Below are 27,996 nucleotides of genomic sequence, written 5' to 3' on the forward strand. Positions count from 1 at the left end.
GATGGAGGCCACAGCCTTCAAGCCTGCTGTGGTATCTGACACTGGCGCAACCTTTCAAAATAAAAGCACTGATTGATTTTGCTCTCTGGCAAGGTACATCCTCCTGGTGATGGAGGCCACAGCCTTCAAGCCTTTAGGGATTATTGTTTTCACTCCTCCGGCGCCATTCTTTGTTTCCCAGAGTGCATCCTTGTGCCCTGTTTTTCTCGGATAGGCAACACGCGGCCTCAATTGTGAAATGTGAATGATGTTTTCTTCTTTGCTGTGTGTATTCATACTTTATACATGTATGATGACGTTTGAGTGTTGTCGAGAATAACATAGGCTACTGAATAAGAGACATTTGTTTATGTAAAGAAGAACAAAAAAGAAAGATTGAAAGAAATGAACAACAAGCAAGAAACACTTTATATTATGGATAACACAAAAAGTATAGTGTTTAGCTGGATGAGAGTATTGGAAAAAGTACATTAATAATAGTGTTTAATAAAAAGTATTTAGATTATAATGATTAGGAAAATAATAACAGGATGAATGCTGATTTGCTTCTTTTCAAACATTTAAAAAACAATTCAAAGTTTGTTCTGAAGATGTAAAAACTATTAAATTTAAATGACTAAAACAGGTAAAACATTCATGTTCTTAGGTGCTGGGATATACATGTCTGTCTAGCAGATTGGACATCTCCATCCAGGACAGGTCCCACTGCACTTCTGTTGCATCCTGCTTGGTTGCAGGATGCCCCACTGATGGTCCGTCCTGTTGGCAACTGGGCCAACAGCTGCGACCGCTAAACATTTTCGTCCTTTGTGCAAGTAAAAGACCAACTGAATAGCATGATTGGATTGTAAACATACGGAGAGGTGTGATTTTATTGGGAGACATTGGGACTAACCTGTAATAATGGACTGACCAGGCAGTCAGAGGGATGAGAACCAGAAGAACCACAGTGCATGAAACAGTGATCCATGTCCAAGTGCCTGGCAACAGGACAACCAGACCACTTAAAAGTCTTTCAAATGGGCTATAATTATACTGCTGTATTAGCTGTAAGAGGGCTGACATTGGTACCCCTCTAATATTCATAGTAAATAAAGTTTTAGTAAAATAGATGCTCTCATTTCAGACACCGGGTCTGTAGATTAATGCAACTTCATGAGCCCAAACTGTCTTTCAACTACTGAACTATGAGGAATATATTACAGCAATATATTACAGCAACAAGTAACTCTTGAAATCTAGTTAAAATAAGTAAAACTGAAACAAAATGTTACCTCCCACAGGGTCTGCAGTCCAATCTACTGATGTGAAGTTCCCTAAAAGACACAATTTACTTTTACTGACCGCTATGACACCGGCGATGGTTTTATCTCAGCCACTGACCTTCCTGTGGCCTCACGGACAACCAGCTCTCTGGACTCTCTGTCGTCCCGTCCTGGGACGCACACTTGTATAAGCCCTCGTCCTCCTGTGTCACACTCTCTAGGGTCATTTTTACCACCCGTGCAGTCGAAGCGGAGGTCAAGACTTCTGCCGCATTTTTGAAGAAGGTGGTTTTGCTGTGGTTGGCTGTCAGGTACTGGCACTGCAGAACCACAGTGGCGCCCTCAGATACTGGGATGGCAGGAGTTCTCAAGATGACGAGACCATCTATGAGACATAATCAGTAAATACGGAACCAACTGATTCTTTCAAACATTATAGGTTACGAATGTATACCCTGGAGTTGTGTTACTGGGCTGTATTCTGCATTCACGTGCACTACACGTGTGTGTTTTCCCCAAGTGTCTCATGTCTCAACATAATTGGTAGTCAGGAGACTCACTGCTGACCATGATGTGGACGGCATTGCTGCGGCCCTCTGCACCCTCACACCAGTACAGTCCGGCGTTTTCACTGGCAGCCGTGAACGTGCACGTGTCGGACACATCTGTGCCGACAGCGCCCCCGAGCGGCGAACACTCGTCTGTCCGTAGGACTCTTTTTCTCACTCTGCGTCCCGGAGAGAAGCGCCTGAGCATCCATCCTGAAGAATTAGCGCGAGCCTGAGGACAGCGGAGTGTGAATCGCTGTCCTGTGTAGACCTGCCTGCTGTTGGGTGTCAGGGTCACGGAGGCCAACGGCTCCTCTGGAGGACAGAGATTGACAGAAAGAAGCCAGACAAATAAGCCTGTAAGGTTAATTTTTCAGCAGCTGTGTTTCACAACATCTACACAAAAAAAAAAAGTGTTTCAAAATCTACCCATGGAGTCATTTGCGCCTGACTCCTATTTTATAAATACATCAGTCAGGTAATTATATGTCATTTCTATTTGTCTATTTCTCCCATTACTGATCCTGTTTCACCCACTGTTGGATGTGGACCATTGAAATTCAAGAAAATAAATCTCCACATTGATCCAAATATTAATATTTGCTCAATTTAGGACAGAATCGTCTACAATTCTATTCAGTTCAACTTTATTTATCCAGCATCTGTGACAGTCAAGATTGTCTCTAACTGCTTTTCAGAAACCGGGAGGCAGCTCGCACGGAGAAACCTGGAGGGAAAAACCTGGAGAACCAGTCTCATATGAGGAGGGAAGGAAGGAGGAAGAGTGGGCGAGATAGAGGCATTGTGGAGCAAGACACATGCGTCACACATACACATACATTAATTGTAGCATTGTTCATGTTGGTAGGTCTAAATTTGAGTCTGTCAGTGGTTAGTGAGCCAGTCTAGAGCTGGCGACACCTCGGGAAAGAGAACAGGGGGAAGGAAATTGTTAACTACAGCGGAATGTCTCTTCCCAGCAGTCCCAGCAATCAAGAGTCACAACCTCCGCATTCTGGTCCTGGATCTGGTTTCTCACCTGAGACCGTGAACACGGTTGGCTGACTGAGAAGAACCAGAGAGGTGTTACTCCCCCACCTCTCAGCTTGGCACCAGTACCCACCAGCGTCCTCACGCGTCACCGCTGCAATGAAGTAGCCGTCACCCGAGACCAGGTGGCGGCGTCTCGGAGTGGGACCAGGTTGCGGTTTTTGCCTGAACCACTGATAGTTCCACACGAAGGTGGCATTTGACTCCACTGTGCACTGAAGGAACACACACTCACCAACAAAGATGTTTGACCCCGGCGGCCACACAGACACGCTAACTTTCAAGTCCACTGCAAAAAAAAAGGAATCCTTCATTTTCTGTTGTTTTTGCCTAATTTTCTTGATTAATAAAACTTGCGTGTGTGTGTGTGTGTGTGCAGCACCCTCAGAGGCAGCAGCTCCAAGAACATGTGCAACTATACCTGAAACACATAAAAAGTCACTTTTCCATAAGTCTTCCCACTACAACAGCTTGTTCCTGCCAACCAAGTGTCAGTTTAAACGCAGCCTGTTTCTGTTGGCGGAGCTAATATGGACTCCACAGTGGGCTCAGATGGTTTCTCCCCACATGACGGCACATCTGATCGTCAGTTAGGAGATCACACAGCCGGAATGATTAAAAGTGAACTTTCGGGAGCAACTTTGCTGGTAGATTTAATGCCCAAGCGTCTCTGCAGCAACAGCGTCTATTTGAGCTCAAATCAGACGCATTAGTGAGGAGCTTCCTGCTCCCGACTGCTGTCATCCTAGCGGGAGGAAAATCACTTTGTTGTATTTTCCTGTTGACATGCACATGCATACGTTTTGTGTGTCATCCTGACTGTCGAGGGCAGAGCAGCCAAGTAAAGGTTCAAACTGTGCCTGTCATGAGGACAACTTCAGGGGTCACGCTGGGGGTCGGCAGCGCTCTCACAGCAGCTGGGACCTTTTTTTCCCAACAAAAGGAACCTTTTTTAAAAAGAAAACCTACCCAGTAATCCCAGTATACTTGCAGTGGAGTGCTTCAAAATGGCCTGTCTTCATCTGTGATACTCACCAAGGAGTGAGGAGAGAAACGCGGCGCTCATTCTGTCAGCTCCTTCTTGCTCCACGGCCTAAAAGCAACGGGGTCTCAAATGGTTCCTGGTCCTGTGCCTGCAGTTACTTTCCAAAGGGTTTTATCCTCCCCCCTGGAAGTCTGCAGACAGAGTAACGGCATCTGTTAGCAGACCACAGACAGAGATGAACATCTTGGTGGAGACGTTTCCTTCCTGCCTTAACTGGGTACGAGGCGGAGCCATCAAACAACACAGTTCCAAGACAGATAGAATGTGAGAGTCATCAGGTCCCAGCCCACTAGAACCAGTTCAGGACAGTAGCTCCCCTCAGTTATTGGAGATTTCATTGGCATTTATTGCACCTCCGCCTTTGCTGCAAAGGTGAAACTGTTGTTCCACACAAGCTTTCATGTTTTTAGAGTCAGTAGTCCCGGCTGGGGCTTGTTCTCTTTCATTAACCCATCTGTTCTATTTACATCCCTCGCTCTGCTTTTGTAACGTCTGCTGTCAGCAGCGCTCCATCTCCTACTTTAATCCAATCAGCTACAATCGCAGATTTTTTGGGAAGTGCAACGAGGCGAATCGCGTCCCATCAGTCGTCCCTCAGTCTGCTCGGCACTTTGACCCAAACCTAAAATATCTCAGCATCGCTCCAACTGACTGACAACACAACTTGAAAAGTCTTCTAAGGTTCCCGACAATCTGTCATCCACTGCCTTTTTTCGGAGTTGGGGGGGGGGGGGGGGGGGGGGTTACAGCAGGGTCTATCTTTGCAACTTTGTTTGAAAATGTCTCAAGCGTAATAAAGATGTAATCACCAGCTCCCAATAAGTACTCTTCCTTCTTTTTAGCTCAGTTACTCAAATAAGGTAGCACGTATTAGCACAAGCTAACATGCTAAAGCAGTACTCTTGTCACCAAAGATGGTGTCATGAACATTCCAGCCTTATTTAACATCAGACATCCCACTACCAGTTTATGAGTGAAATCCCTGTGATGGACTGGTGACCCGTCCAGGATGTGCCCGTCAGGGAGCTAGCATGCACCAGAAATGCATTCTTACAGTGTGTGATCTTAAATTGCCACCAAAAAAGGGGGGAGTCTAAGTGAACTCCAAATTTAAACTGAATTAGAACATGCTGTGAAAAGTAAATGGGATCGGAAATGACCTGTTGTCAGATGTCTACAGGGTGTGTTATCTTAAAAATCATTGATTGAATGATGATTAATTACAATGAAGTATTACATTTATGTTGTTTTTTATTGCCCACTTAAATATCCAGTAGCAAATTACTGGGCTAATTATTTACTTAATTAGCAATCAAATTTGCTAATCATTCTGAGCCTTTTTTAAAAAAAAAATCATTTCTTCCCATCATAGTCTTGGGCTACAATCAAAAAGATGCAAATAATGAATGATCAGTCTACACTAAGTACCTCAGACTGACAAAATTAATTTTAAAAACTAGAAGTTTGCATTGATCCTGGATCCTGGATTTGAGGATATTCTGATATCCTCCCTGTCATGTCGGATGAGCCTGTTTTCGCGTCTCTTCAGAGAAGTTTGCTCCTGTTCCCTTCAGGGTTCTGGTTGGTTCCCTCAAGGACCTTCGCGGATGTTGTGCTCGAAGTTCAACCATCATGTTTGTTCCTGGTTGTTCTAAACTATTTACTGCTAAGGTTGGGCTCATACAGGACGCGGTTGCAGACAGGAAACAGCCAACTCGCTCTCAAAAGGGTTTATTTTAAATGAAAGAAGTCTTGAATGTGGCGGGGGGAAGATCCTGCACGATTTCTCCACAAGAGGAGGGAGGCGTGGTGATCTTGAAGTAAAGAACATCTTTACTAAGAACGTCGACATCTGCCACAAAGCTGATGGAACAATCCAACACTGGTGAACAGGAGCCCAGGGCCTAAATAGCCAGTATATTAGCAATTGGCAGCATGTGTGACTGTCACCAGCGACAGCTGTAGGAAAATGGCTCCACCACGCCCCCTGGAGAAAGAACAGGGAAAACAACCAACAAACACCAAACAACACCCAGGACCCAATAATTTACATCATACATTTTCCTGAATGATGGGGTCCAGATGTCCTCTAGGAAGCCTCCAGTGCAGCAAGATTATTTGGTTTGAAGATCACAACACAGACTTAATAATCATTCCACTGTAATATTTTTGTTGCTTTTTTAAAATATGACTAACAGACTAAAATCCTTTTTTTAATAATTTGTCATTTTGAATTATTGAGATGATCAAAATATACGAGCTTCTACTTATTTTTAATTTAGAACAACAATATTAATTTATTCTAGCATGACTATGATCCAGCTGTTCCCATTGATATCGGTCAGCGAATTATTGGCCCTAATAAACCTTTGCTCCCTGTATATCGCACCAGTATGCTGTATATCCCAAATAACTTGTGCAGTAAAACGAATTCGTGTTTAGAGTCAGTTTACAGAATCAACAGTCTTTCTGCTGGCATGGCCCAAAGAGAAGCTGCATCATCCCCGAATGATCCCCGCCTTTCTCCTCCTGACCACTCCTCCATGAAGCTCCCGTCTCTCCCATATCCACCAGTTTGCTCCAGGAATGCCTGGGAGAGAGAGAGGGAGAGAGAGAGAGGGTGGAGGAGAAAAGAGGGGAAGAGAGGAGAGGAGAGGAGGTGGGGTTGGTGATAGGACACGGGAACCGACATGGCTTCTAAAGAGATCACGGCCACTGGATTCGTAAGCGTGACCAAGGATATCACAGGTGGGTAAACGCCGCCGTTCCGCTCCGTCGGCGCGTCCCGCCGTGCGGTGCCGCCGCGGTCGCACGCGGCGCGTCTGCATTTTTGCGACGGCGGCCGCGACCGAGCAGACGCAGCAAGCGGCCGTCATGAGCTGCACCTCCGCGTCCGGTTCCGATTCCTGCCCCTCGGCGCACCTGCGGTAATTGACGCGCAGATGAACCATATAGAGCGCGCGGGGACATTTACCTGGCTTTAGATCTGCAGGGGGGGTCAGGTATTGGGCACCCCCCAGCCTTAGGCCAGAGAGGGATGGAGGCGTTGTGGAAATAAAAGCGTGTGTGTGTGTGTGTGCGCGCGCGTTTGTATGTGCGTGCGCGCCACAGCACGTGCGGGTGAATGGAGGCAGATGTTCACCGCAAAGAAAAACAGACAGCAGCCAGACAAAGCGCGCAAGGCGTGTGTCTCTCTTGTCTCACTCCAACGTCAACAAGCGCACAGGTCGGCGTCACGCGTGAACCCGCAGCACGCAGGGCCGCACATGTGCCGCTGCGTTAATGACTCCATAATGAGTCCGATTAATCCTGCAGAATCACCGTCTCTCCTCCGGTCCTTCCCAGCCCGGTGCAGCCCAGGGGTCGCGGAGGGCGGCTCGGGTCTGCACAGAGCTCCGCTTTCTGATCCCACTTCTGCTGCGCGGATTCCGCGTGTGTTTCTAGGACTGATGTCGGATCAGAAATTCAGAGCAACAGTGGAAGAACCGAAAACTTTAACCGCCCTCCAAAGACATATTGCTGTCATAATACAGAGACATGCATCAATGTGTATGTGTGTACATATATATGTATATACTGTCCACACCCAGACACTAACATACGTAAGTCAACTGTTTATTTCCTTAACTGTTTATTTCCTTGTTTTGACAATTTTTGTATAAAACGATCTAGTAATCAACATGCATTTATTTTCATTACATCATAGTATTTTTTTTACTAAACAGGTCACATGATTATATGTTATTTGCATTCAACTATGAACACATCTGCGAGCCCCTCCACCGTGATGCATATGAAACTGTCCTGTTTGAAGAGAAGCAGATGCTTCAGGTTACGTAATGGAGCAGCATTATTGACCTGTGAGAGGGAGAAAAAATTAGTCCGCTGAAGCGCAAGGTCGGGAATGTTTTAGAAAATAAAGGTTGTCTGAAAAGAACGACAGGCAGCTGAGGAAGAAACTTCTTAATGATGCTGATTAAAAGGCAACGACTGGAGAAAGAAAACAGAAATCGTTGCCATTCGCACCTCGTGAATTACACGCGGTGTCCGGTCTCGCACCTTCTACTCACCCCACGTTTATTCATGTCTTGATTAGTAGCTAGCATTATTTTAATTAACGGAATTTAGGCTCCGTGCGAAGTGTCACAGCTCTCTTCTGCTGTGTTACAAACACATCGTGGAGATTTGTCTTTGAGAGGAACCACTCGAGCAAAAAATAAAAATAAATAAATCCTTTGAATCCTGCCAGACTTTGATGGCCTTCAAAGGGTTTTATCTGAAGTAAAATGAAGTAGTAGGGGTCGTAATTAGGCCATTAGCGTTCTGGCTCAAAAGCAGGACGCAATTATCGTATTGGCTTCCAAAATCTGCATCATGCATCCCTATCAAATACTGCATTCATCCTAATGGATAGAGATAAACTCAGCAGCAAACACCCATTGAGCTTAATGACCACCTCCCTGGTATTGTCATAGTGTCTGCATCAAGATGTTGGTCACAGATTCTATAAGGTGGTTCAGACTCGTTTCTCCAGCAATGCCCGCAGATGCCAGACTGGGATGATTTGGGAAAATTCCCAGACAAAGTCAACACCTCAAACTAGCTCCTTATCATTATCCTGCTGGAATATTGCTGATCAGGTCAAAGTGCCAAAGTAACCTCTGCATGGATGCCCAGGTTTACCAGCAGAACATTGTCCCAATAGTCCACCCACATGCCTTCTTCCCATAGATCATCCCTGCACCATGTGGTCCTCAGGGAAGACATGAAACCAGATATTCAGGAGGGCTTTTGGGGACGCTCTGTCCGTTTGGTGCTTGTCAAACCGCTCAAATTATTACACCCGTCCAGTTTTCCTGCTTCCAGGTGTGCACTCACGCTAGGCAATCGGACCCTTCCCGGGCATGTTAACCACCAAAGTCTGGATTAGTTCATTCGTGTGAGTGCAAGTGTACCGTGCTTGAGGACGGCACACTTCCCGGCACGGTTGGGTTGGAAGGGGCGCGGCAGAGCACGGTGCAGCTGGTCACACCCGCGACGTGTGAACCACATGAATCAGCGGCACGTGCGGTCAACAAATCTGCCAACTGTACTTGAGTACACTTGAGGGGACGGGGGAGGGGGGACACACCAGGCACCAGGATGATGAGATAGCCAGTGTTTGTGACTCCACCTCATCGTAATGCTACGCCTGACCAGTGTAAACACAGCCCCCACCTTCCCCTGGCTGGTAGAATCCATCAAAGACAGTCCGCTCACGGCGGAGCACAATCCCGCCGCTCTTTCTGGCGATGTCACGTGTCTGTGACGAGTGGGTTTGCAGCTCCGGCAGGTTGTGTGCCACACGTGCACGTGTCAGAGGTCGTAGCGCTGACGCCGATGCCTTTCGACAGGAGTAGTCCTCAGCGAATCACCAGTGCAGATGCCGTCTGTGTCACACCGCTTTTGAATGGAGGTTAATGACGCCCAAGCCGATTATTTACATACATTATCTGGATACGATGTGCCAAGAAGCATCTATTGAGGAGAAGAAGAAAATGGGACTATTTGCATTGGAACCGTGGTGATGTGGTGGAAATGACATCTAGCTGACAACGTGTGTGGTGTCCATACAAAGAGCCTAATAAATCCAATGATAGGTGTTAGCTAAGATTAGGAAGAGATACACTCGGCCTGAGTAAGATGACAGGACTCGGGGTGACAGTTTTTCCGATATTCCCTCTGAGCTACAGCGATCTGCACTAACATGACATTTAATTTTTGTCTAAGTAATCTCTTTGTTCTACAGCCGACATTTCTAATCAGCGGCTCTCGCATTAATGCGAGCGTGACAAATTACTCCAAAAAAACAGCGTCCGTCCGCAGCGTGAACCCTCAGCTGTAAATCTGTCTTTGTGAAACACATCCAGGGCTACAAAAATGTCGCGTAACGGGGATTTAGGGCTTGCTCGTGTTTGCTAGTGTAACGCCCCTTGTTGTGGTTTTCGTCCACAGACAGCGTGAAGAAGACTATCGAGAAATCATCTGTCAAGTTCATTCATGGCGTAAAGCTCGACACCAAAATCGGGAAATCGGAGGACAGGATACTGGTAAGTCCCTGCTTTTGATGGGCTTTTTTGCTACCATAACTGGGATGATCCCGAGGAGCACCTCGATCCTGCAGACTAAGCGGGTCAACGCATGCATCATGGATGTCCGGGACCTTTGATGTTGCCTACCAGTGCGTTGGTAATGGATCCGGAGTTAGAGCCTGTCTATGAGTTAACAGGGAGACATTCATTTGGAGCCTTTGAGTTTCTTCTTTAGCTCTGTGCGTGACGGCAGCCTGAGTCCTGGAACGGCTGCCTGAGTGTGAGTGAACTCCTGGGCGTCTGTGAGCCCCGCTGTGGAGACAGCGGGGGGCTGAGCAGCTCACATCCTTTGATTCTGCTTTTCATCAGGATAGACACGAGCAAGAGATGTGAAGTCTTTATGACGAGTCAAAAAAAAAGAAAGAATCGAAGATCAGAAGAAAATCAGGGCCAATCAGTCCTGTAGCCACAGCTTAAACTGAACGTGAGGGCAGGATACATTTATAGAAATTGTTATTCGCTTCGCACAGTCTTCATAAAGACCATAAAGATCTTCGTAGCCCCCAGATTGATTGAAATCTTTGCATTTTGTAATATTTTCAGTAATTCGTGCTTCCCTTCCTCACGCCCTCCAACAAGCAAGTCGTCTTTCACCCTCACCGATCGTTGATGCAGCAGCATGGACATGGCCTCCAGAGACTTTTGATCTAGAAGCTCTTTTTATGTGTCCAACCGCCAAACACAACACTTTTCCCTCTCACTTTCAGCTTGTTTTTAAGCCAGAAATCTCTCCATCCCGCGTGCTTGATGGGAAAATAGCCCGGCATTCGAGGCGGCGCGCCGGGAGGGGATGAAGGCATTAGCATCAACGCTCTGAATTCACATCCCCCCGAGGTTCCAAACGAGAATTTAGGCTGAATCGCTCTGTCGTTAAAGGTCACGTAAATTTATCTTCATGATTTCCTCTTTCACCCGTACCGTCAAACCAGAGGAGAAGGGAATAACTCTCTGTTAGCTGCTCTTCACAACCTGCTTGGTGTGAACGCTCGATCTCCCTCCTGCCGCCTCAGCACACTCCGACACGCTGCTCTGCCTGCTGCTAGCTGTAGGCCGGCGCCGTTACAGCAATAATGAGGTGCCATTTAGTTGCTTCAATCAGCCAGCAGGGACATCCTCAGACGTTAGATGTATGAGTGGATGTGCGCAAGATTTTACCTGGTAAACTTGCCTTTGTAAAGAAAAGAAGCTTTACGTTAATTACAGCACTGATGCAACGACACATGGATGGGGGTGGGGTGGGGGGGTGGGCTGTGTCCTCAGGGAGTGTTTTAGCAGAAACCATCATCAGAAACCATCAGGGAGAGCGGAGTCAATGATTGAGAGTGACGGAGCAGAATAACAGAAGAGAGAGGGCAGAGGGCCGTACCGGGAGCCGATGGGGAGCAGCCAAATGTCAGAGACTCACTGCTCTTTGTTTTGCTCTGACGACGAGTCTCTGACTCCTTTTGTGTTTTCGGTCAAGGAAAGGAAAAAAAGAATCGCTGTTATTGAGCACCAACCGGAGACACAAATAGCTTCACCCCGACGCTGCAGGACATCTCTACCAGGAAAAGGCTAAATTGTGAAGGAACAGTTTTGGAACTGAAGTTTCATCATTTTTAAATAGAAATAACATGCAGAGGAAGCGGAAGCCCAGAGCTACGCTGCGCGTCGTGTGAAATAAATGAGCCACTTTCCTGCCCAGATCTGATGTCACACTAATGATGTTGCATCTCTTGAGATCTGATTCAGATGTTGCGTCACTGCCATCATTTCCCAGCCGGCATTGCAGTATTTCTCCATCTGTAAACACTAAATGCACGTCTGACACATTTTTAGGTGGATCAATACTCCTCATTTCCCACATCATTACTGCCTGTTTGCTTTTTTTTTTAGGTCCTCACAACATGGCGCCTGTATTTCTTGGCGCCAAAGACTCCCGCAAAGGTACCTTTAAGCTGTTTCCACTCTCACTTGCTGTGCAGTGTTCTGTCAAAGCGCCCGCTGAAGACTTCACTGTGTTTGCAACCACAGGTAGAAGCCACGTTCAACTTTTTGGAAATCCGGGCTTTGAATTCTCACCCCGAGCACCAGGTGAACTTAAACATGCTGCATCTCTGCCTGACTGGTGGTCTGTACAAAAAGAGCAGCCTTGTCTTAAATATTTCATATTACTGATAAAAGTGTTTTTTGCCTGTCTGGTCTTAAAACAGCAGCAATGTTTTACAGTGATTTATACCTCAGCGCATTTATGTTGAGTGTTGAGTGGGGTCATTTAAGCCCACTTTTAATGTCCTGGCAATGCTGTTTGCAGTCATTTCTGTGTGCATGCTGAATGTCAGCGTCCTGGTTACTGTTTGATGACACTCTTGTGTTATTGTGTTGAGAATCCAGATGTAAATTAGTACTTACTGAATCAAGGCTGTTATAAATAAAACATCAGAGTCAGGGTCAGTCATTGTCTTTGTCAGTTTATCCTTGCAGCCTCACTTCCTCCCTCCCCACCTCATCGTTTGACTAACCTGTTTCCTACCTGGCTCTGATGGTCGTCACCCTCTTCCATCCATATTTGAACCCTTCCCTCCATCCTTTCTGTGCCAGATCCTCTTGTACTCAACAGTTTCATCTTTCCTTTCATCCACCCTCTTTTTCCTGGAATTACTGAGGCGTAGGCCATTGATTTGGAGCTGTTGTGCTTGATTGGAGCGCGCAAACATTGAAAATATGATAAATCGACGCCGAACTGTTGTGCTGATGTATTATGGACGTGCAGTGGGGTCTGTCCCAGTTTTTGATACACATTGCAAATGCAAATCCAGCATCTGGACACCAAGAGAAATGATTAAATATGACCAAAAATGAGAAAATGGAGAGACACTGTTGGTTCATTTATGAACACACGCTTCTACAAAGTCCTCATTGTTGACAAAAACGTTGTTATATAGAACAGGGGAAGATATGACTAGTAGGACAGTGTCATCATCATCATCACCACCACCACCAGCTTTAAGAAGAGTAAATTAAGGAGTAATTAAATAGTAATAATCACTAAAGAGCAGAGGGAGGGAGCGTTACCTGCTATTCTCTCTTCCCTCCCCATTTCTCTTATTTTCGCATGTTCTAATCTCTTGTGCAGGTCATTATCGACACCGACAAATCCAGCTACTCCCTGAGGTTTGAGTCACGCGAGCATCTCAGCCATGTGGTGGGCCACATTAACTACGCCCTGTCGCGAATATTCAACAACTCCATTTTCGCGTGCGTCTAAATTTTCTCACTGGAGATGGAAACTAACTATCTCCACGTGTAAGTCGGGGGGAAATAAATGACCTTTTGTCTTCGCAGCCCTTCCATCTGTCATTCAGACAGTGACCTTTCGGAGGGCAGCAGGAAGTATTCGCCCAGCTCGGAGACCTCACTGGAGACACAGAGGGCCTGTGGTAAAGCAGAAACGCGCCACTTTCCACACGTTCATACACACCCAGTCACATATTCTTCCAAAATATTGAGTGTAACGTACTTTATAAAGCCATCACACAGAAATAGAAGATTATTCATCTGGACAAACATGGCTTTTGCACTCCTTTTTTTTATTTCTGTCATTGCCGAAGGAAGCAGCTGCTCTCATCTACGTGTTCCCTGTTTTGTCTCTTGTTTTGTGTCTTCCTCCCGCCCGCCTCTCTCAGGAGGCTTCTCAGAGACGTACTCCGCTCTCTGCGACTATAATGGCATCAGCTGCAAGGAGGAAGTGCAGTGGGTAAGAGCTTTGGGACTGTGTCACTGTGAGTGCTTCTGAGGGCTGCGCACAGAATAAAGGGGTCATACAGTGCACCCAACAGCATTCAGGCTGATGGTAGCCATTGTTTCCAGGATGTGGACACCATTTATCACTCCCAGGACAACAGAGAGTTTAACCTGCTGGACTTCAGTCACCTGGAGAGCAGGTGAGGGAGGAACGACTGCGCCCAGATTGTCTCATATCGGCCATGTTGCTTACCTCCGATTTGATTCCTCACAGGGATTTGGCAGTGATTGTCGCATCGATGGCTTACAACACCTGGTTCACCAAACTGTACTGCAAGGACCTGCGTATAGTAAGTATGGACTTGATTTGTATCTGGACGGCAGTCACATGGCAGACAGCCCGCTTCTTTGTAATTTTGCTGCTGTTTCCAAATGTTTTGGAGCTGTAGGCTCCCGGTAGATTCACGTTTAAACATCACATTAATAGAGATACAACAGCTGAGCACAAGATTACAGTATTTTATCAAACTGCCTTTTTTTCAAACAGTTCAGCTCCCTTTTTTTAATGTAATCAATGCTTTTGTTGTAGACCGTTGGGTGCATTGCTTTGCACATCTGAGAGTAAAGGTTTGCTTTTACTTCCAGGGGTCAGAGGTCACCGAGCAGGTCCTGCACACCGTCAGCAAATCCTCCAGTCTGGAGGAGATCACTCTTGAGAACGCGGGGTTGAAATCGTGAGTCACTTGCACACGTTTGCGCGAGATGGCATGTACCGCTCTATCAGAAGGACACGTTAACCTCTGTCCTCGCTTTCCAGAGACTTTCCACAGAAGATGTCAGCCGCTCTCTCAGAGAACCCTGCCTCCGTCATCCACTCGCTCAACCTGGCCCACAACTCACTGGACAACCAAGGTAGGCAGGACACAAAATGGTCTGTTTTTGGGTCGTGGGAGGGGGACAGACCACCGGTCATTAACAGCACATACACACCATTCACACACATACACACACACACACACGCACACACACCTAAAGGTAATTCAGATTAGAATTTGACTCCTTTTCTTCCTCCTGCAGGCGTATCCAGCCTAATCCAGCAGGTGTGCCGACTCAGCAAAGGTCTCCGCCTCCTCAACCTCTCCAAGACCTCCCTCACCTCCAAAGGTTCGGGCCTTTGCTCTCTCGTTTCCATCCCTGTCTAATATAGTTGCGTCCAGATTGTGAGTTACTGGAACAGCTGATTGTGCAGTTCTTTCAGTCATCCTCTAAATTGTCAATTAAGGTTCTCTCCAACTTCTCTTCCCTGATTTGGTCCTAGCTGTCACTCCATATTGAATAGGAACAGGCTGATTATCATCTTGGCTAATGAAAAAAGAGCCTGCAAGCACCACAATAATGCTGCAGGAAATAACTGAAAGTAACTTTGTACATGACAGGTGAGGGCGTTAAAATGTCCCTGTTGACGGCTAAAGTGGGCTGAGAGACTGGAGTCACTGGGCGGTCTCCTGCTGGCGACCCAGAGCAAACAGCCCAGAACATCTGCGCGCTAACCCAAATCATGCCCCCATTCAGTCAGGGCACTGATGTAGGAAACGTTCCCCTGGGTCGTATCAGGCACACAAGAAATCTGATTTAAAAATGTTTTCGCAAGCAGAAAATCCAGTTTGAGCAGATACACCCGCCACTCTCTTCCTTCCTCTGATACGTGCAGATGTGTGTGAATAATACAAAGACACAAAGTGTCCTCTGTCTTATTGTACGACACCTACCCTCCCTCCTCTTGCCCCCCCCTTTCATCCATCTTTCTCTCAGGAGTGGTGTCTCTCTCTCAGGCTCTGTGCTCCACCGACGCGTACTCCAACTCCCTCCTGCACCTGGACCTGAGCAGGAACCCGGGGGTCCTGTCAGGAGAGGACGCCTCGGTCAGAACACACCTGAACAATCAGGACAATCCCGACGCCTCTTTGTTCTCTTCCCCACTCTGCGTTTCCAACCCAGCGCTTCTCTTTCGCCGTGTCTTTCAGAACTTGTATCTGTTCCTGTCTCAGCCCAACTGCCTGGTCCATCTGGATCTGTCCGGCACAGACTGCTCCGTGGACTCAGTGAGTGTCAATGCTGGCGCTAAATAAGCAGCGAGCTCTTTCCGCGGGGGGCGAGCGAGGACATTTTTCTCTGTGCAACGGTCAGCCTAGAGTGACTGTCCACCCTGTGTCCACCCTGTGTCTCATGCAGCTGTTTGGGGCTCTTCTGAGGGGGTGTTGCGCTGATCTTTCCTTTCTGAATCTTTCCAAAAATTCCTTCTCTCACAGGTTAGTCATCTTTAACATTACCTCAACCCTTAAGGAAATCTGCATGTGGAAATATATCTACAGTTTCTCAATCCCTCTTTCTTCTTCATCTTTCTCCCTCGTTCTGTCATCACATCCCTCATAATGAGAAATCTGAAATGAGTTTTTCTGGGAGACTTTCCATCTGAGTCCGTCTACTGATGTTTAAAAGTGCAGAACTCTGTTCTGTCTGCAAAGATAAGACTCATGAATATTTAACACAGCAATCTGTAATATGACCCCAGACAGTTCTCCCTGTTTCTCACTTTGTCAGCTCCCATGATTACCGAACATGTCAGCATTGTGATTTGTTCCCTTTTTGTCCTCTTTCACTCTTTATTTTTCTCTTTCATTCAAAGGAAGGTGAAGGACTCGCTGCCGCTGTTCCGTCAATTCTTCAGTTCAGCCTTCAGCCTCACTTATGTCAGCCTTGCTGCTATGAAGCTGCCTCCTGATGTTCTGAGGTGTCTCACCTTTTCAGTCCCTCCACAAGCTCCTCGTCTCTGTCTTGTCATCTCTCACTTCTTTCCATCTTGTCTCCACAGGGCTCTCCTGACAGGATTAACTTCCAATCCTCATATCAATGACCTCCATTTAGACATCAGTAGTTGTGAGGTTAGTACTGTTGTCCACGGCATCCATCTCAAAGACCGTGTTTTGATTTACGTGGCTAGGAGAGAACATGGACTTAACCAAATTAGCATCTTCTCTACCAGCAAAACAGCAGTAGAAGATGTCTGTTTAAACTCTGTTGGGAAAATGAGGAGGACTATTTTAATGCTGGACTCTGGTTTGTGCCTGTGCTTGTGTGTTTTTTTCTGTCTTCAGCTGAGATCTGCAGGAGCTGCTGTAATCCAGGAACTTTTCCCCAGAGTCTCATCTATCGCCACGCTGGATATCTCAGACAACGGTATGTTGGCACTGTTTTTCATCTCCTGACTTTATGGCTTTACGCCAGAGATTTTTGACCTCGCTAGGTTTGGATTAATGTGTCTATGTCCTTGTATTCGCTGAATATCGAATACTGAAATACTCATTCTACTAGCGAAGTGAGGACATTTTGGCTTGTTCTCATAACTTCATGGGCCTGTTTGATGGGCAAGAGAAGGTTTGAAGGTTGAAGTGAAAACTGGGTTTAGGTTCGCGTTAGGGATAGTGGGTTAATTGGGATGGTTAGGTTAGGGTGGAAAGCTGGATAAAGTATTATGTCTATAAAAGTCCTCACAAAGATAGAAATATGAGAATGTGTGTGGGTGTTGTTGTACTTGCTACATATCGAGTAGCATAGCAGTCATTCTACTTGCAGAGTGGAGAAAAGTGAGGACATTTTGACTGATCTTTAAAGGACAGTTTCATGGTTAAGGTCAAAGCTGGGTTAGGAAGTTAGTTGGGATAGTTACAATTGGGGTAAAGAGCTGGGGTATGCAATACCCCAAATCAAAGTCCCCACAAATATAGCAACACAATGACGTGTGTGTGTTGACAGGCCTAGATGCAGACTTGCTCACTGTCCTGCCAGCCCTCTCCAGACACCCCTCACTCAAACACCTTCATCTGGGCAAGAACTTCAACATCAAAAACAGGTGCTGCTTCTGTTCCACATCACCCTTTACTGCACCCGTGTGCACGAGTGTGTCTGCATGCATGCGCGTGTGTGTGCACTGCATATTGCCAGCCTGAACGCGCCTGTGTTTTGCTGCCCTCTCGGCAAAGCTGAAAGCTCGCCTGGCAGCAGGAAAGAAGCAGTGCCGGCTGACCGTGCCTCCTGTCTGGTGTTTGTGTCTGCAGGGTTCTGGATGAAGTCCTGCAGAAGCTGGTGCAGCTCATCCAGGAGGAGGACTGTGTGAGTGAGAGAGCGGAGAGCGTCCAGACTCGCGATTAAATAAGAAAAACACTCCACAAGGCTGTACCTGCGTTGGTTACATAACAAATCCTCGAAACGGGAGACGTGGTAGAGCTGTTAATCATCTCCTGCATCGGCTAATAGCCTGCAGTTATCTTTAAGGCGCCAGAGTCCGCGTGTGCGCTTGCTGCTGGCGATCAGGGTACCTGGAAACCTGTCGGCATTGTTTCCACGCAGGCCTGTCACTCTTTCATTAATTATTACTGTTGCTCTGCCACCCTTGCAGTCGCCATGCCTCCATCACTCTGCACACACAGTGTAAATAATTCATAACTACATCGTGTACTGTAAAGTCATAGCGGCCAGCAGTCACATCACTTTGCAGTAAATCTCATCAGGGACCCCTCTCCTCTTCCCACGGCTCATTTTTTTATAAATCTTTCCTCCTTCCACCGAACCTTTCACGGCTTTCGCCCGCCGGATGTGCTCAGGTGTGAGAATTGTCTACCAGGGTGTAGATTTTATTGACAGAAGCGATTTGGCACACGGATACAGATATGACAGGATTAGAGAGCAGATGCTTTCTCATTTTCAGGGCACTGGTGTGATTTGGTTTTCCCCTCCACCAGGCACTGCAGTCGCTGTCGCTGACCGACTCGCGGCTTCGCTCCCGGGGAACCATCCTGGTCAACGCCCTGGGTAGCAACACCTGTCTGAGGAAGGTGGACCTGAGCGGGAACAACATGGACGACATCGGAGCCAAGATGCTGAGCAAGGCCCTGCAGATCAACACCACCCTCAGGTGAAGGGGAAGAGGCAACAGGGCAACTTGTTGCTCTATGTGGAGTTCACCTTTGGTAAAAGTCGCCACTTTGCCCTGCAGGAGCGTGACGTGGGATCGCAACAACACCTCCTCAGCAGGATTTCTGGATGTGGCCCGGGCTCTTGAACAGTAATAAACCGCCATCCACATGCTGTCCCTAACGGCAACAATCTAGAATGCAGCCGATCGATACCATCAGGCCTGACGTATTTGCTGCGAGGACAGTATTGAGTGTGGATTTTTTCTATTTCACAGCACTCAAACGTGCTGAAATTAATTTTTCTTTTTTCTTAGGTGAGCAAATTGTTGCTCTGCACTCTGCTATCTTTAATAGTCCAGACTTACCTTTAGGCTTTGGATGACACGGTTGCAGAGATCAGAGTGTTACTCAGCCGTTGCCTCAGAAGGGGTATTTGAGGGTGAACTCTGCCCACCGGGGGAAATAAACACAACCAACCTCTGAATCTGCAAATCACCTCAAACCCTCTATTTTTTTTTAACATTAGCCGGGTTACCAGCACCGTTTTTATTAGCACTTAAAATTCAAATTACAGCCACGGTGGCTGTATCATGTTTTGTGTATATTTTTTGAACGAGACGTAATATTTAGATGAAAGCAGGTCAGGGCCTCCTTCGATCTGACCGGTCTCTCCTCCTCTCCTCCTCTGTCTCGCAGTAATTTCACCTTGCAGTACATGCCTCTGCCCCTTAGTGACATCAGCCAGGCGCACCGCAGCGACCCGGAGAGGACGGAGCAGGCGCTCACCAAGGTCGGCGTCATTACAAGTCATTACAAATCACAAGTTTTTTAGCATCAGCGTCAAGTCTCAGTGCGAATCGTGACAGAAACGTACTGACGCTAGCACGTCGTCATCAAATAACCATTTTTAACTGATATTAAAGGGCCTGATATATTCCTCTTTTTCCAATACTCTGCCCACAGACTTCCTGTTTGTCCCTTCTCCTTTTTATCTCAGCTAATTTTTATCCGACAGTCAGCTGCAGCATTTTCGGGACATCAGGAAAGAAATGAAAACAGTATTTTCTCCCACGGAGCCATGTTTACAAACTGTTGGTTTATTTAGAGACCGCAGGCAGAGTGCTGTTCTGGGATTTAGGGGGTATTTTTAAATGAAAATTACAAATTGGCTTTCAGACTCATAGATGATGATTTCCATATTATTTTAATTAGCTAACGAATGGGGTAAGATCTACACTAAAGCGCTTGAAGCAAGTTTCTCTTACTGATAAATAACAGTGAAATTTCCCAAAAGGAAAATACATTTAAGCTGAATCTTCACACGCCTTTTGGAAGCGTTTCAGTAATATTGAGACAGAAAGAAAGCAAATTCTACTCAGACCTGCGCACGAGGTTCCAGCCCTGATATTTAAAATGCTTTTTAAAGCAACCCTCCTCTCAAACAGACAAGCTCGTGTGATAAATATATTCCAGACTTGCAGCGGTGCAGGCGTGGAAGCTCTTCATGAGCAGACACTGCAACTGTTTTTCTTCTTTTTTTTTGGCCTCGGCGAGAGGCTGGATTCAGCGGAGCATTTAAAAGAAGACAATGACCTTCATTTGATCCCCCTCTTGTCCAGATCCAGCGAGCTCTGGTGAGGAACAACCAGACCCAGCGTTTCTCTCAGAAGCAGGCCCAGCGGCTGCACCAAGGCCTGGTCACGAGTACCACAGAACAGGTAGTCCTCCTCCCCGCCGTCCTTGTCTCTCCAATACTGACGGGCAGGGTCGCTTTTGTGCACACTGGTGACGCTCTGCCTGTTTCCAAGGTGATGGAACGCCTGTGTGTGCGCGTCCAACAGCAGGTGTGTGTGTTACGAGGTGTTGCAGAGGTGGAGGATATTCAGGCTGCCAAGCAAGTATTAAAAGAGGCCAGGAACTCCCGCGCGGTGAGTGGATGTGAAACACGTGAGCGTTTCTTTTTGTCCGCCGAATTTTAACATTTTTGTTGTCCCTCAAGTTGTACCCGTCCCTCTGTGAGCTGGCTCACGTCCTCTCCGTGGACGGGCCCGTAAGGCAGAGACTGGACTCACTGGCTGGCGAACTCGCCAAAGCTGCAGACAAAGAGCTCCAGGTAGATTTAGAGTGTCCCCATTCTGCGGTGACCTCTCACCAATGACTTGCCCAGTGACGGCTGTGTGTACGCTGCAGGTGATCGTGGACTCCATGGTGTCCCTGTGCCGCGAGCTCTGCCCTTTATCGTCTTCGGCGGCGGAGAGGCTGAGCCCCCCGCTCTCGTCCATCTCTGAGCGCGTGTCTGTGCCTCGCTCATCCATTCGGACAGCCCTGATGGAAAGAGCCGCGCAGGACGTTCATCGAGCCTTAGAGTAAGACGCCGGTTCAGTTTAGCGCGCATGCTAGCTTTGAGAAAATCATCCCCGTTTCTGATTCCCAACACACCTCCACCTACTGAAATGACTTTTACAAGCTATTCAAATGTTTGGACTTATTTTTTACTGACTAGCCTTGTTCACCAACTGCTTTCGCTAAACTCCGCTCGTAAGAAAAACAGCCTTGGAAAGCTAGTTATTGATTCTCTCCGTCTCCGTCTTCCATGTGTCCTGACCCAGGGAGGTGAAGCTCTCGGTGGTTTCCTATCTCACCAACTCTATTGTGGACCAAATACTGCAGGAGCTCTATGCCACCCACAAGACCCTGGTAAATATTAATCAGCATTTATACTCGGTATGGTGTCTCAGAGTGAGACTGAAGAGTGTCCTCTGCTCAGACCGGGCAGATGTCTCATCTGAATCCCTGGGAGGGGGCGTTTGAGGAGGACACTGGGTGGAGGCTGAACAGACACAGGGACTCTTTGGACATCACAGACGAAGAGCTCAGCACCAGCATAGTGAGTCGACACTGAAAGACACGCCCACTTTTCCCAGTATAGCTGCTCTCCCACCGACGCCTGTTTCATTCCACTTTTTTCTGCTCGCAAATGCACATCTGTGGCTGTAAAATAAACTCTAGGTCATCTTCATCACAAAACCACTTGTGGCGTTTCAGAGTTAAACAGCACTGTAGCCAAATCCGATACGGGTCAGCTTTGGCGTTAATCCATTCGCTCCTTCATACTCACCTCAGGCTCCGTTCAACATTAGTTTCCTCCCGTTTCTCCAAGTTCAGGACTGCACTCTTTAATCTGGAGGAAGTTCCTCGCAGCAACCGCCGACGACAGCGCATTATTGATTCCTCCCACGTCCCAGAGTCGGTCCCTTATCAGCCACTCTCCACTTCCTTTCGCTCGATTTGATTCGATAAGCGCAGATCGGTCAAAAACAGCCATTGACATCAGCCATCAGCTTGACTCCGATACCGTCCCAGAGCATCTCAGCACTGTTTCATCTCCTAGGACACAATAGCCATTAAGAAGCGCAGCTCGAGAACGAGGCGAATCCGCCCTGTGTCCACCAGGCTGAGTGAGTGACCCCTGCACGCGAAGGTCAGGCGCGTGGGTCTGATCGCGTGAACTCATAAATCCCGCCCTCCTCCCCAGGTCTCTGCGACGACTCCAGCTCCTCGCCACCTCCGTCCGTGCCCTCCTACTCCTCACCTCTGTCTTGCTCTGCATCCTGGGAGGGCTTGTCGGAGCTGCCCACGCAGGGTCTGCCTCTCCATCATGTGACACGGGTTCGGCCCAGGCCGCCACGGCGAAACAGGGCGGGGCACATCCCTATTGAATTGGTACGGCGTCGTTTGTCTCTTCTCCGGCCCAATACAGTCCAGGTTATAATTATCGATGAGATGTCAGCGATTGGTGATCCATTTTTTAGCAGGTGTATAAAAATGTGGTACAGATCCAGCTGCACCTAATCTTTGTGTGTGCTTGTATGTGTGCGCAGCACTGCAGTGAAAACGGAGGACTAAGCCCACTTGATGATGGATTTCCAGATTTCTACACCAAGAGAGTTCTACCTGACAGGTGAGACATCCTGATACCGACAGAGACTTTTCTCCCATTAACCCTTCTCATGTTCTGTTTGTGGCAGCCTGCTTGAAATAAGCGATTCATCGCATTTGTAAGGAATTCTCACACGGTTATTCGGCCGCAAGGAGGCGGCGCTCTGTTGGCTGCTGATATTGTTAGGGGCAAATATCAAATAGCAGAGGAGGTGGACGTAACGTAGTTGAAGGTGGAATTTCCCCCGCAGCATCAAAGAGGAGTTTAATTACACTGACGTCTACAGAGTCTTCAGTCCTCTCCGTTTATTAAAGACGTGGCTCAAAATGACAGGGAATCAACCTAAACTCTAATTATGGTGCATTTGTGTTCAGACAGCAGTGTATTCAACACAGATCTTTAAACAAATAAATGGATTACAGATATGGAGGAACATCAGACGGATGCTGTCAGAGCAGATTGTAGTGTAAAATTAAGACAGGAATCCCGTAGCCTGTCATCGTGACAGGGGCTCTAGAATGGTGTTACCCACAGCCCTCTGTCGGGAATCATAGATTTTTGTGTAGAAACCCCCCCCAGTTGAAGCTCCCCATCAAATAAGGGGTTTTATCCAGGACTCACCTCAACAGCTTGCCTTAAATCGCAATTGAGACAAAGAATTTTTGTGTTCTCGGATGCTGCTGACCGCCAGGTTGGAAGCTCGGGTGGGAGTGTTTCAGGCTCTATTCATCATTCCTCCTCCTCACACTTCCTTAAAGATAAGTCCCAAGTTTTGAATTCACTTTTCCCCCTAACGCGACGGCGTGTTTATTTACCCAGCGTGCATCTGTGTCGTCTCACAGTGGGCCTTTGCGTGGCTCCTGCGCCCTGCTGGCTGATGGTTTTGGGGCCAGTACTGGACTGGTTTATGAGAAATGGCATCAAAGGAGTCGTGTTAGCGTTAGCGGATGTGCCCGTGGTTGCATCCTGTCATTAGCAGCTTGGATTTATTCTACTGTGCTTTGGCAGCAAGGACAGATGTTTGTCCTGAGCCTTTATTTAGGCAAAGCTCAAATCCAGCTCATCAGTAAAATGGTTGTTTATTTCAAACAATCTGGTTCATCTGGTGCTGTTAACATGATTGCGTTAGTGATGTGAGCCACAAGACAGGCCTGTCTGACATCTGCATCCTCGTCTGCAGCCAGCTCTCGTCGCTCCACAAAGCTCACTCGCTGAGGAGGAAGAAGAGAAGAAACATGCTGGCCATCTTCGGATTCCGCAAGAACCGCAACCAGGCGCCCAGCCAGGGGTCCGAGAGCGGCGCGGAGGTTTACGGAGACGTCGGCCCCGTTGTTGCCGCAGCAACCATGGGGTTTGTGTACACATGGACACAACGTGGGCACAAAGATAAAACCTCATTGTAACTCCCCAAAGCTGCGACTCCAAGCTGCACACTGGTTTTTGATTGTCTATCAAATACTCAACTGTGGGGGCTAAAACAGGACATTTGATTCCTTGAAACTCAGTCCGGGTTATTTCAGTAAATATAGGTATATTTTTAAAAAATCCAGTCAAACGACAACAACACAGCTGTGTTCTTCTCGCAACGGTACAGTTTGGAGGAGTAAACACTGATCTGAACTGTGTTCCCACCTCGGGGTGAGGGGGCCAGATGGCGCCGGCTCCATCGGTTGCATAATTAGTGTGACATCACACCAGCAAAGGAGACTGTGACAGAGTAGACGAGGGGGCACAATCGCGCAAAAATCTGCGTTTCCACCTTTTCTTCAGCTACCAGACCGGCAGGGCAGATTTTGGTTTCCAATCTTGAGTTGTAACAAAGGAAATTCCAGACTAAGCTGAACTACTGGTGGTGCTTTACGGCTTCATTCCTGCATTTCTTTCTGTCTGGGCAATCGGCAACATAAACACACTGACAAATATCGCTCTAAATCTCCTTTAGCCTTTGTTTGTACTGGAAATGGCTGATCGTTGCCAAAGTGCTGACAGGATGATCGCGGCGCATGTGTGCACAGATGCAGATGACAGCCGGTGCCGCCGATTCTCAGCCAAGTGATTAGAATCGAACAAGTCAAATGCAGATTAGCATAACCGTGAGAGCTGTTTTCGTGATGCTTAATAACAGAAGTGGCCTCGATGCCTTTTAAATTCCGCCGTCGGAGTCGGGCCGTCAGCTCTTCAGTCTCCCTCCCGTCACGTTCGTGACTGTGGGACCACAGCAGAGCACTGACCTTGTGGAAAGGGAACAATACATGTAAAATTTCAACCTTCTCCAAAAAAAAGTTCTTTCCAGGACTCTGTTCTGTCTGAATTAGTCTGACAGCCGAGGTAATCCTCTGTTTTGAAGAACTGCTTTCCCTTCCGTAGGACTGCCGCTGAAAACGTCTACACACTACTTCAGCCGCCGAGGGCCGCTGCCTGGGTGGGATCTCCCAACGATGGGAGCGACGGGAAGCCGTGCGATGGGAAAACCAGCCATGCTCTGAGTCCTGCCCCAGTGGCGGGCATCCCTCACCCCTGTGTGGGGAGCAGCAAACACCCTCTTTACTCACCCAGAGAGGTACCGTTGGTGTGGTGAACGCTGGCTTTGATGGGACATGCGGTCCCGTTTGCCTTATTCTTGCATCCTCTTGTATTTTGACAGAAATTCGAAATGGATGCCGTGTTTGAGCAGCCGCTGGAGGCGGACAAGTACTGGGCAGACGACAAACAGAGGACAGCGGAGGTGCTGCAGGCGGACACACTGTGGAGCAACCAGCAGAGAGACAGGCAGCACTTTGACAGCAAAACACAAGAAAGAACTTTTGGAGAGGCAAAAACGAGTGACAGGGCCTGGACAGAAAGTAGACACCCGGAGAGGCATGCGGACAGACAGTGGACTGTGGACAGGCACACGCAGCGGCAGATTGACAGAAAGATAGAAAGACAGTGGGTGGGCGGGAGAAAGATAGACCGGTCCTGGTCGGAGAACAGGCCAGCGGACATGCAGCTGGACAATCAGTGGTCAATGAGCAGGAAGCCAGAGAGGCAGGCACAGATGCTGCATCTGGCTCAGAGGCCGTCCCCACCGTATCCATCAGAGAGGACCCCTTCGCCAAAGCTGGAAATGGACCCTCTGAAAGGGACAGAAGGAGGACCAGACTGGCACCAACCGGACTCACAGGGAGAGAGACAGCCGTGTTCTGACGCTGGTGTGGGGTTTCCAGAGGGCTGGAGGGGCTCCGCAGGAGGACGAGCTGCTCTCAGCACGTCCAAACCCGACCCGCCGCCGCAAGCCAGCAAGCAGCACCTCCCAAAACTGAGGCACTGGCACCAACCGGAGAGCTCCGACATTTTAACAGGTGCGTTCAGAAGAAAAAGTGGCGTCCGCAAAGCATTTTGAAATGTGTACTCAGAGCGTAAACACAGCTGGGCGCCACATGACAGATGCTGCTTTTTTTTATCTGCAGACCAGGAGGTGGCTACAGCGAAGACAGAAAAGAGAAGAGACTCGGAGGGACAGCCTCCCCCCATCCCCGAAAAGGTGCGGAAATTGTTGCAGGATGCAAACGTATAGCTTTAAGCACTGATTCTCTTTGTCTTCTGGTTTTCTGATTTAGCCAAAGACCTCTTCGTTTGTGACTTTTCCAAAGGAATTGGCCGCGGAGAGGAACTTGCCACCCCCTCCTGTGCCACCCCCTCTTAAGAAGCCTGGGCACGGTTTACCGGACAGAGCGGCAAGTCAAGGTAACTGCAGATGGATCCCGAGAAACACAGACAAAAAGGAGGGGGTAGCTAATCATGCTAAATAAAAGCCATTACTGAGATCAGCAGCTGCCTGGAGGTCAAAATTCAATAATCACACAAGTCCGGCGTCATTAAGGATACCGGTGACACACGCCAGACTTGGCATGATGGCATCTGAGTTGCCGGACAAAAGAGGAAATATTAGTTCCCGTGAAGAGGGCTGAAGAAACTGCAGCAGCTCGGATCAGATGTGCAACGTCCCAGTAATGAAGCACTTTAATTCTCATTCACACAGAACAACGTGACATAATTACAGCTTGCCATTCAGCCTGGAGGAGGCAGCGTGTGACACATGACAGCGTCGGGCTCCTCTGTGCGCCGCCTGTGACGTCATTTCCTGTTTATGGGGCTCGATGATGCCACTGACTGACTGATATTTTGTGTAACTGCAAAAAAAAAAAAAACGTCTGCCAACGCTACCAGCTAATAATGCACACAGAGGTGATAATGGAACCACCTGGCACTTCCTGTCATGGATGGCTTTGCACATCCCAAAACAAGCCAGGAAAGCGTGGAGCAGATGACTCGTTGACCTGAACAGGTTGTTATTGACCCGACTCTGGAGAGGAAGCTTTTGATGGATCTGACAGAAGTGTCACAGCCTGCCTGCACAAACCGTTCAGCTTTTCCCATCTTTGCTTTGTTTAGGGGAAGAAGGACCCAGACCTCAGGCGCCGGTGAAGCCGCAGAGAAACAGGAAGGCCATATCCTGCGACGCAGGTACGGTTCGCCTCGGCGTGGCCGTCGGTGTCTCCATGTTAAGCTGCGTCTGTATCTAACCTGTTTGTCCTCACTGTGCTCAGGCACTGACAGGGAAAGCCCTAATAACGTTGAGAAGCCCCCAAATCGCAAACCCCCTGTGAAAAAGCCTAGACTACCCCAAAACAGAAATAAGTCACTGGACCTGTCTGGTACATGTCTCTGTTTATATTTGTGTGTGTTTGTGTGATCAGTTACTGTATGTGTGTGTTTTGGATTGGTTGGTGTTGAGCACGTGTCAGTGATGGTGTGCACCGCCCCCTCTTCTGCCTTCCAGACAGCTTCAACTCTGCCCCCGGCCATGGCGAGCCGCTGTGAGGCCCGAGGGAACCGCCCGGCGCCCTGCGGCTGACCATTCCGTCCACTGAGGGAAACGGACAAAACACACGGGGCCACGCGGCATCACGCGGCATCGCTCACTGCTTCTGTTGACACTCCTGTCGTTGCTTTCCTTTCGCTCAACTCTGTCTGTGGCTGCGGTGTTTTAACAGTGGTAGAAAAGCCCCAAGCGTGTCGCGTTTTGCAGCCTCCAGTCTTTTGACACACAGGAAAGTCTTTATTAGAATGTCATTTCTTATAGCCGCAATGCATTTTGGACCGCCGACCCAGCCGATTGCCTTTGAAGATTAGTTGCTTGTTATCGGATGAAATTTGATTATTTATATCTAGTTTTGCTTTCAGGAAATGAAAGGTGATATATTTTATAAAGATAAAAATAAATATTATGTATGAGCACCCTCATTGTATGAATAAAAACACTGATGAAAAACAAACAA

At 47.8% G+C, this 27,996-nt stretch overlaps 2 protein-coding genes and 1 long non-coding RNA gene across 10 annotated transcripts; 1 reads left to right on the forward strand and 2 right to left on the reverse strand.

Moving 5' to 3' along the window:
• Positions 1 to 382: 382 nt before the first annotated feature.
• On the reverse strand, positions 383 to 4,185 carry LOC130529261 (Fc receptor-like protein 1). 4 transcript variants are annotated; one of them, XM_057039284.1, is made up of 9 exons: positions 3,899 to 4,185; positions 3,246 to 3,284; positions 3,099 to 3,152; positions 2,853 to 2,957; positions 1,826 to 2,128; positions 1,384 to 1,650; positions 1,275 to 1,316; positions 896 to 980; positions 383 to 805 (listed from the first exon to the last, which is right to left on the reverse strand). In XM_057039284.1, the coding sequence occupies exons 1-9, from the start codon at positions 3,927 to 3,929 to the stop codon at positions 643 to 645; spliced, it is 1,089 nt and encodes a 362-aa protein (XP_056895264.1). In that variant the 5' UTR covers positions 3,930 to 4,185; the 3' UTR covers positions 383 to 642. The 4 variants fall into 4 exon arrangements, with proteins under 4 accessions (XP_056895264.1, XP_056895263.1, XP_056895262.1 ...); XM_057039283.1 differs by having other exon boundaries at positions 3,099 to 3,284; positions 3,899 to 4,184; XM_057039282.1 differs by having other exon boundaries at positions 2,853 to 3,152; positions 3,899 to 4,182.
• A 1,438-nt stretch (positions 4,186 to 5,623) lies between these two features.
• Positions 5,624 to 7,197, reverse strand: LOC130528849 (uncharacterized). The gene is made up of 2 exons (XR_008951411.1): positions 6,883 to 7,197; positions 5,624 to 6,498 (listed from the first exon to the last, which is right to left on the reverse strand). It is a non-coding gene; the product is annotated as an uncharacterized LOC130528849 (long non-coding RNA).
• Positions 6,465 to 27,996, forward strand: LOC130528847 (capping protein, Arp2/3 and myosin-I linker protein 3-like). 5 transcript variants are annotated; one of them, XM_057038636.1, is made up of 40 exons: positions 6,465 to 6,656; positions 9,903 to 9,997; positions 11,915 to 11,965; positions 12,053 to 12,112; positions 13,155 to 13,276; positions 13,364 to 13,458; positions 13,705 to 13,775; positions 13,889 to 13,962; positions 14,037 to 14,112; positions 14,408 to 14,496; positions 14,580 to 14,674; positions 14,840 to 14,926; positions 15,575 to 15,684; positions 15,787 to 15,864; positions 15,995 to 16,071; positions 16,449 to 16,553; positions 16,635 to 16,704; positions 16,918 to 16,999; positions 17,576 to 17,672; positions 17,878 to 17,932; positions 18,562 to 18,734; positions 18,816 to 18,884; positions 19,432 to 19,525; positions 20,355 to 20,453; positions 20,544 to 20,663; positions 20,735 to 20,848; positions 20,926 to 21,101; positions 21,345 to 21,432; positions 21,503 to 21,622; positions 22,127 to 22,193; positions 22,271 to 22,458; positions 22,617 to 22,696; positions 23,856 to 24,026; positions 25,043 to 25,235; positions 25,320 to 26,016; positions 26,125 to 26,198; positions 26,275 to 26,401; positions 27,110 to 27,181; positions 27,265 to 27,372; positions 27,498 to 27,996. In XM_057038636.1, exons 1-40 carry the CDS (start codon positions 6,599 to 6,601, stop codon positions 27,536 to 27,538), a joined length of 4,518 nt encoding a protein of 1,505 aa, XP_056894616.1. In that variant the 5' UTR covers positions 6,465 to 6,598; the 3' UTR covers positions 27,539 to 27,996. The 5 variants fall into 5 exon arrangements, with proteins under 5 accessions (XP_056894616.1, XP_056894614.1, XP_056894615.1 ...); XM_057038634.1 differs by having other exon boundaries at positions 11,915 to 12,112; XM_057038635.1 differs by having other exon boundaries at positions 11,915 to 12,112; positions 26,308 to 26,401.

The sequence above is a fragment of the Takifugu flavidus genome, chromosome 7, assembly GCF_003711565.1.
Source record: "Takifugu flavidus isolate HTHZ2018 chromosome 7, ASM371156v2, whole genome shotgun sequence".
NCBI classification, from domain to species: Eukaryota; Metazoa; Chordata; class Actinopteri; order Tetraodontiformes; family Tetraodontidae; genus Takifugu; species Takifugu flavidus.

Excerpts from the sequence above, each read along its gene's own strand:
- LOC130529261 (XM_057039281.1), bottom strand. The coding sequence starts at position 3,929 with ATGAGCGCCGCGTTTCTCTCCTCACTCCTTG. Across the intron at positions 2,129-2,852 it reads AACCGTGTTCACGGTCTCAG|AGGAGCCGTTGGCCTCCGTG; the intron begins GTGAGAAACCAG and ends TCTGTCCTCCAG. Across the intron at positions 981-1,274 it reads GACTGCAGACCCTGTGGGAG|GCACTTGGACATGGATCACT; the intron begins GTAACATTTTGT and ends TCCTGTTGCCAG.
- LOC130528847 (XM_057038634.1), top strand. The coding sequence starts at position 6,599 with ATGGCTTCTAAAGAGATCACGGCCACTGGATTCGTAAGCGTGACCAAG. Across the intron at positions 6,657-9,902 it reads CGTGACCAAGGATATCACAG|ACAGCGTGAAGAAGACTATC; the intron begins GTGGGTAAACGC and ends TTTCGTCCACAG. Across the intron at positions 26,199-26,274 it reads CTCCCCCCATCCCCGAAAAG|CCAAAGACCTCTTCGTTTGT; the intron begins GTGCGGAAATTG and ends TTTCTGATTTAG.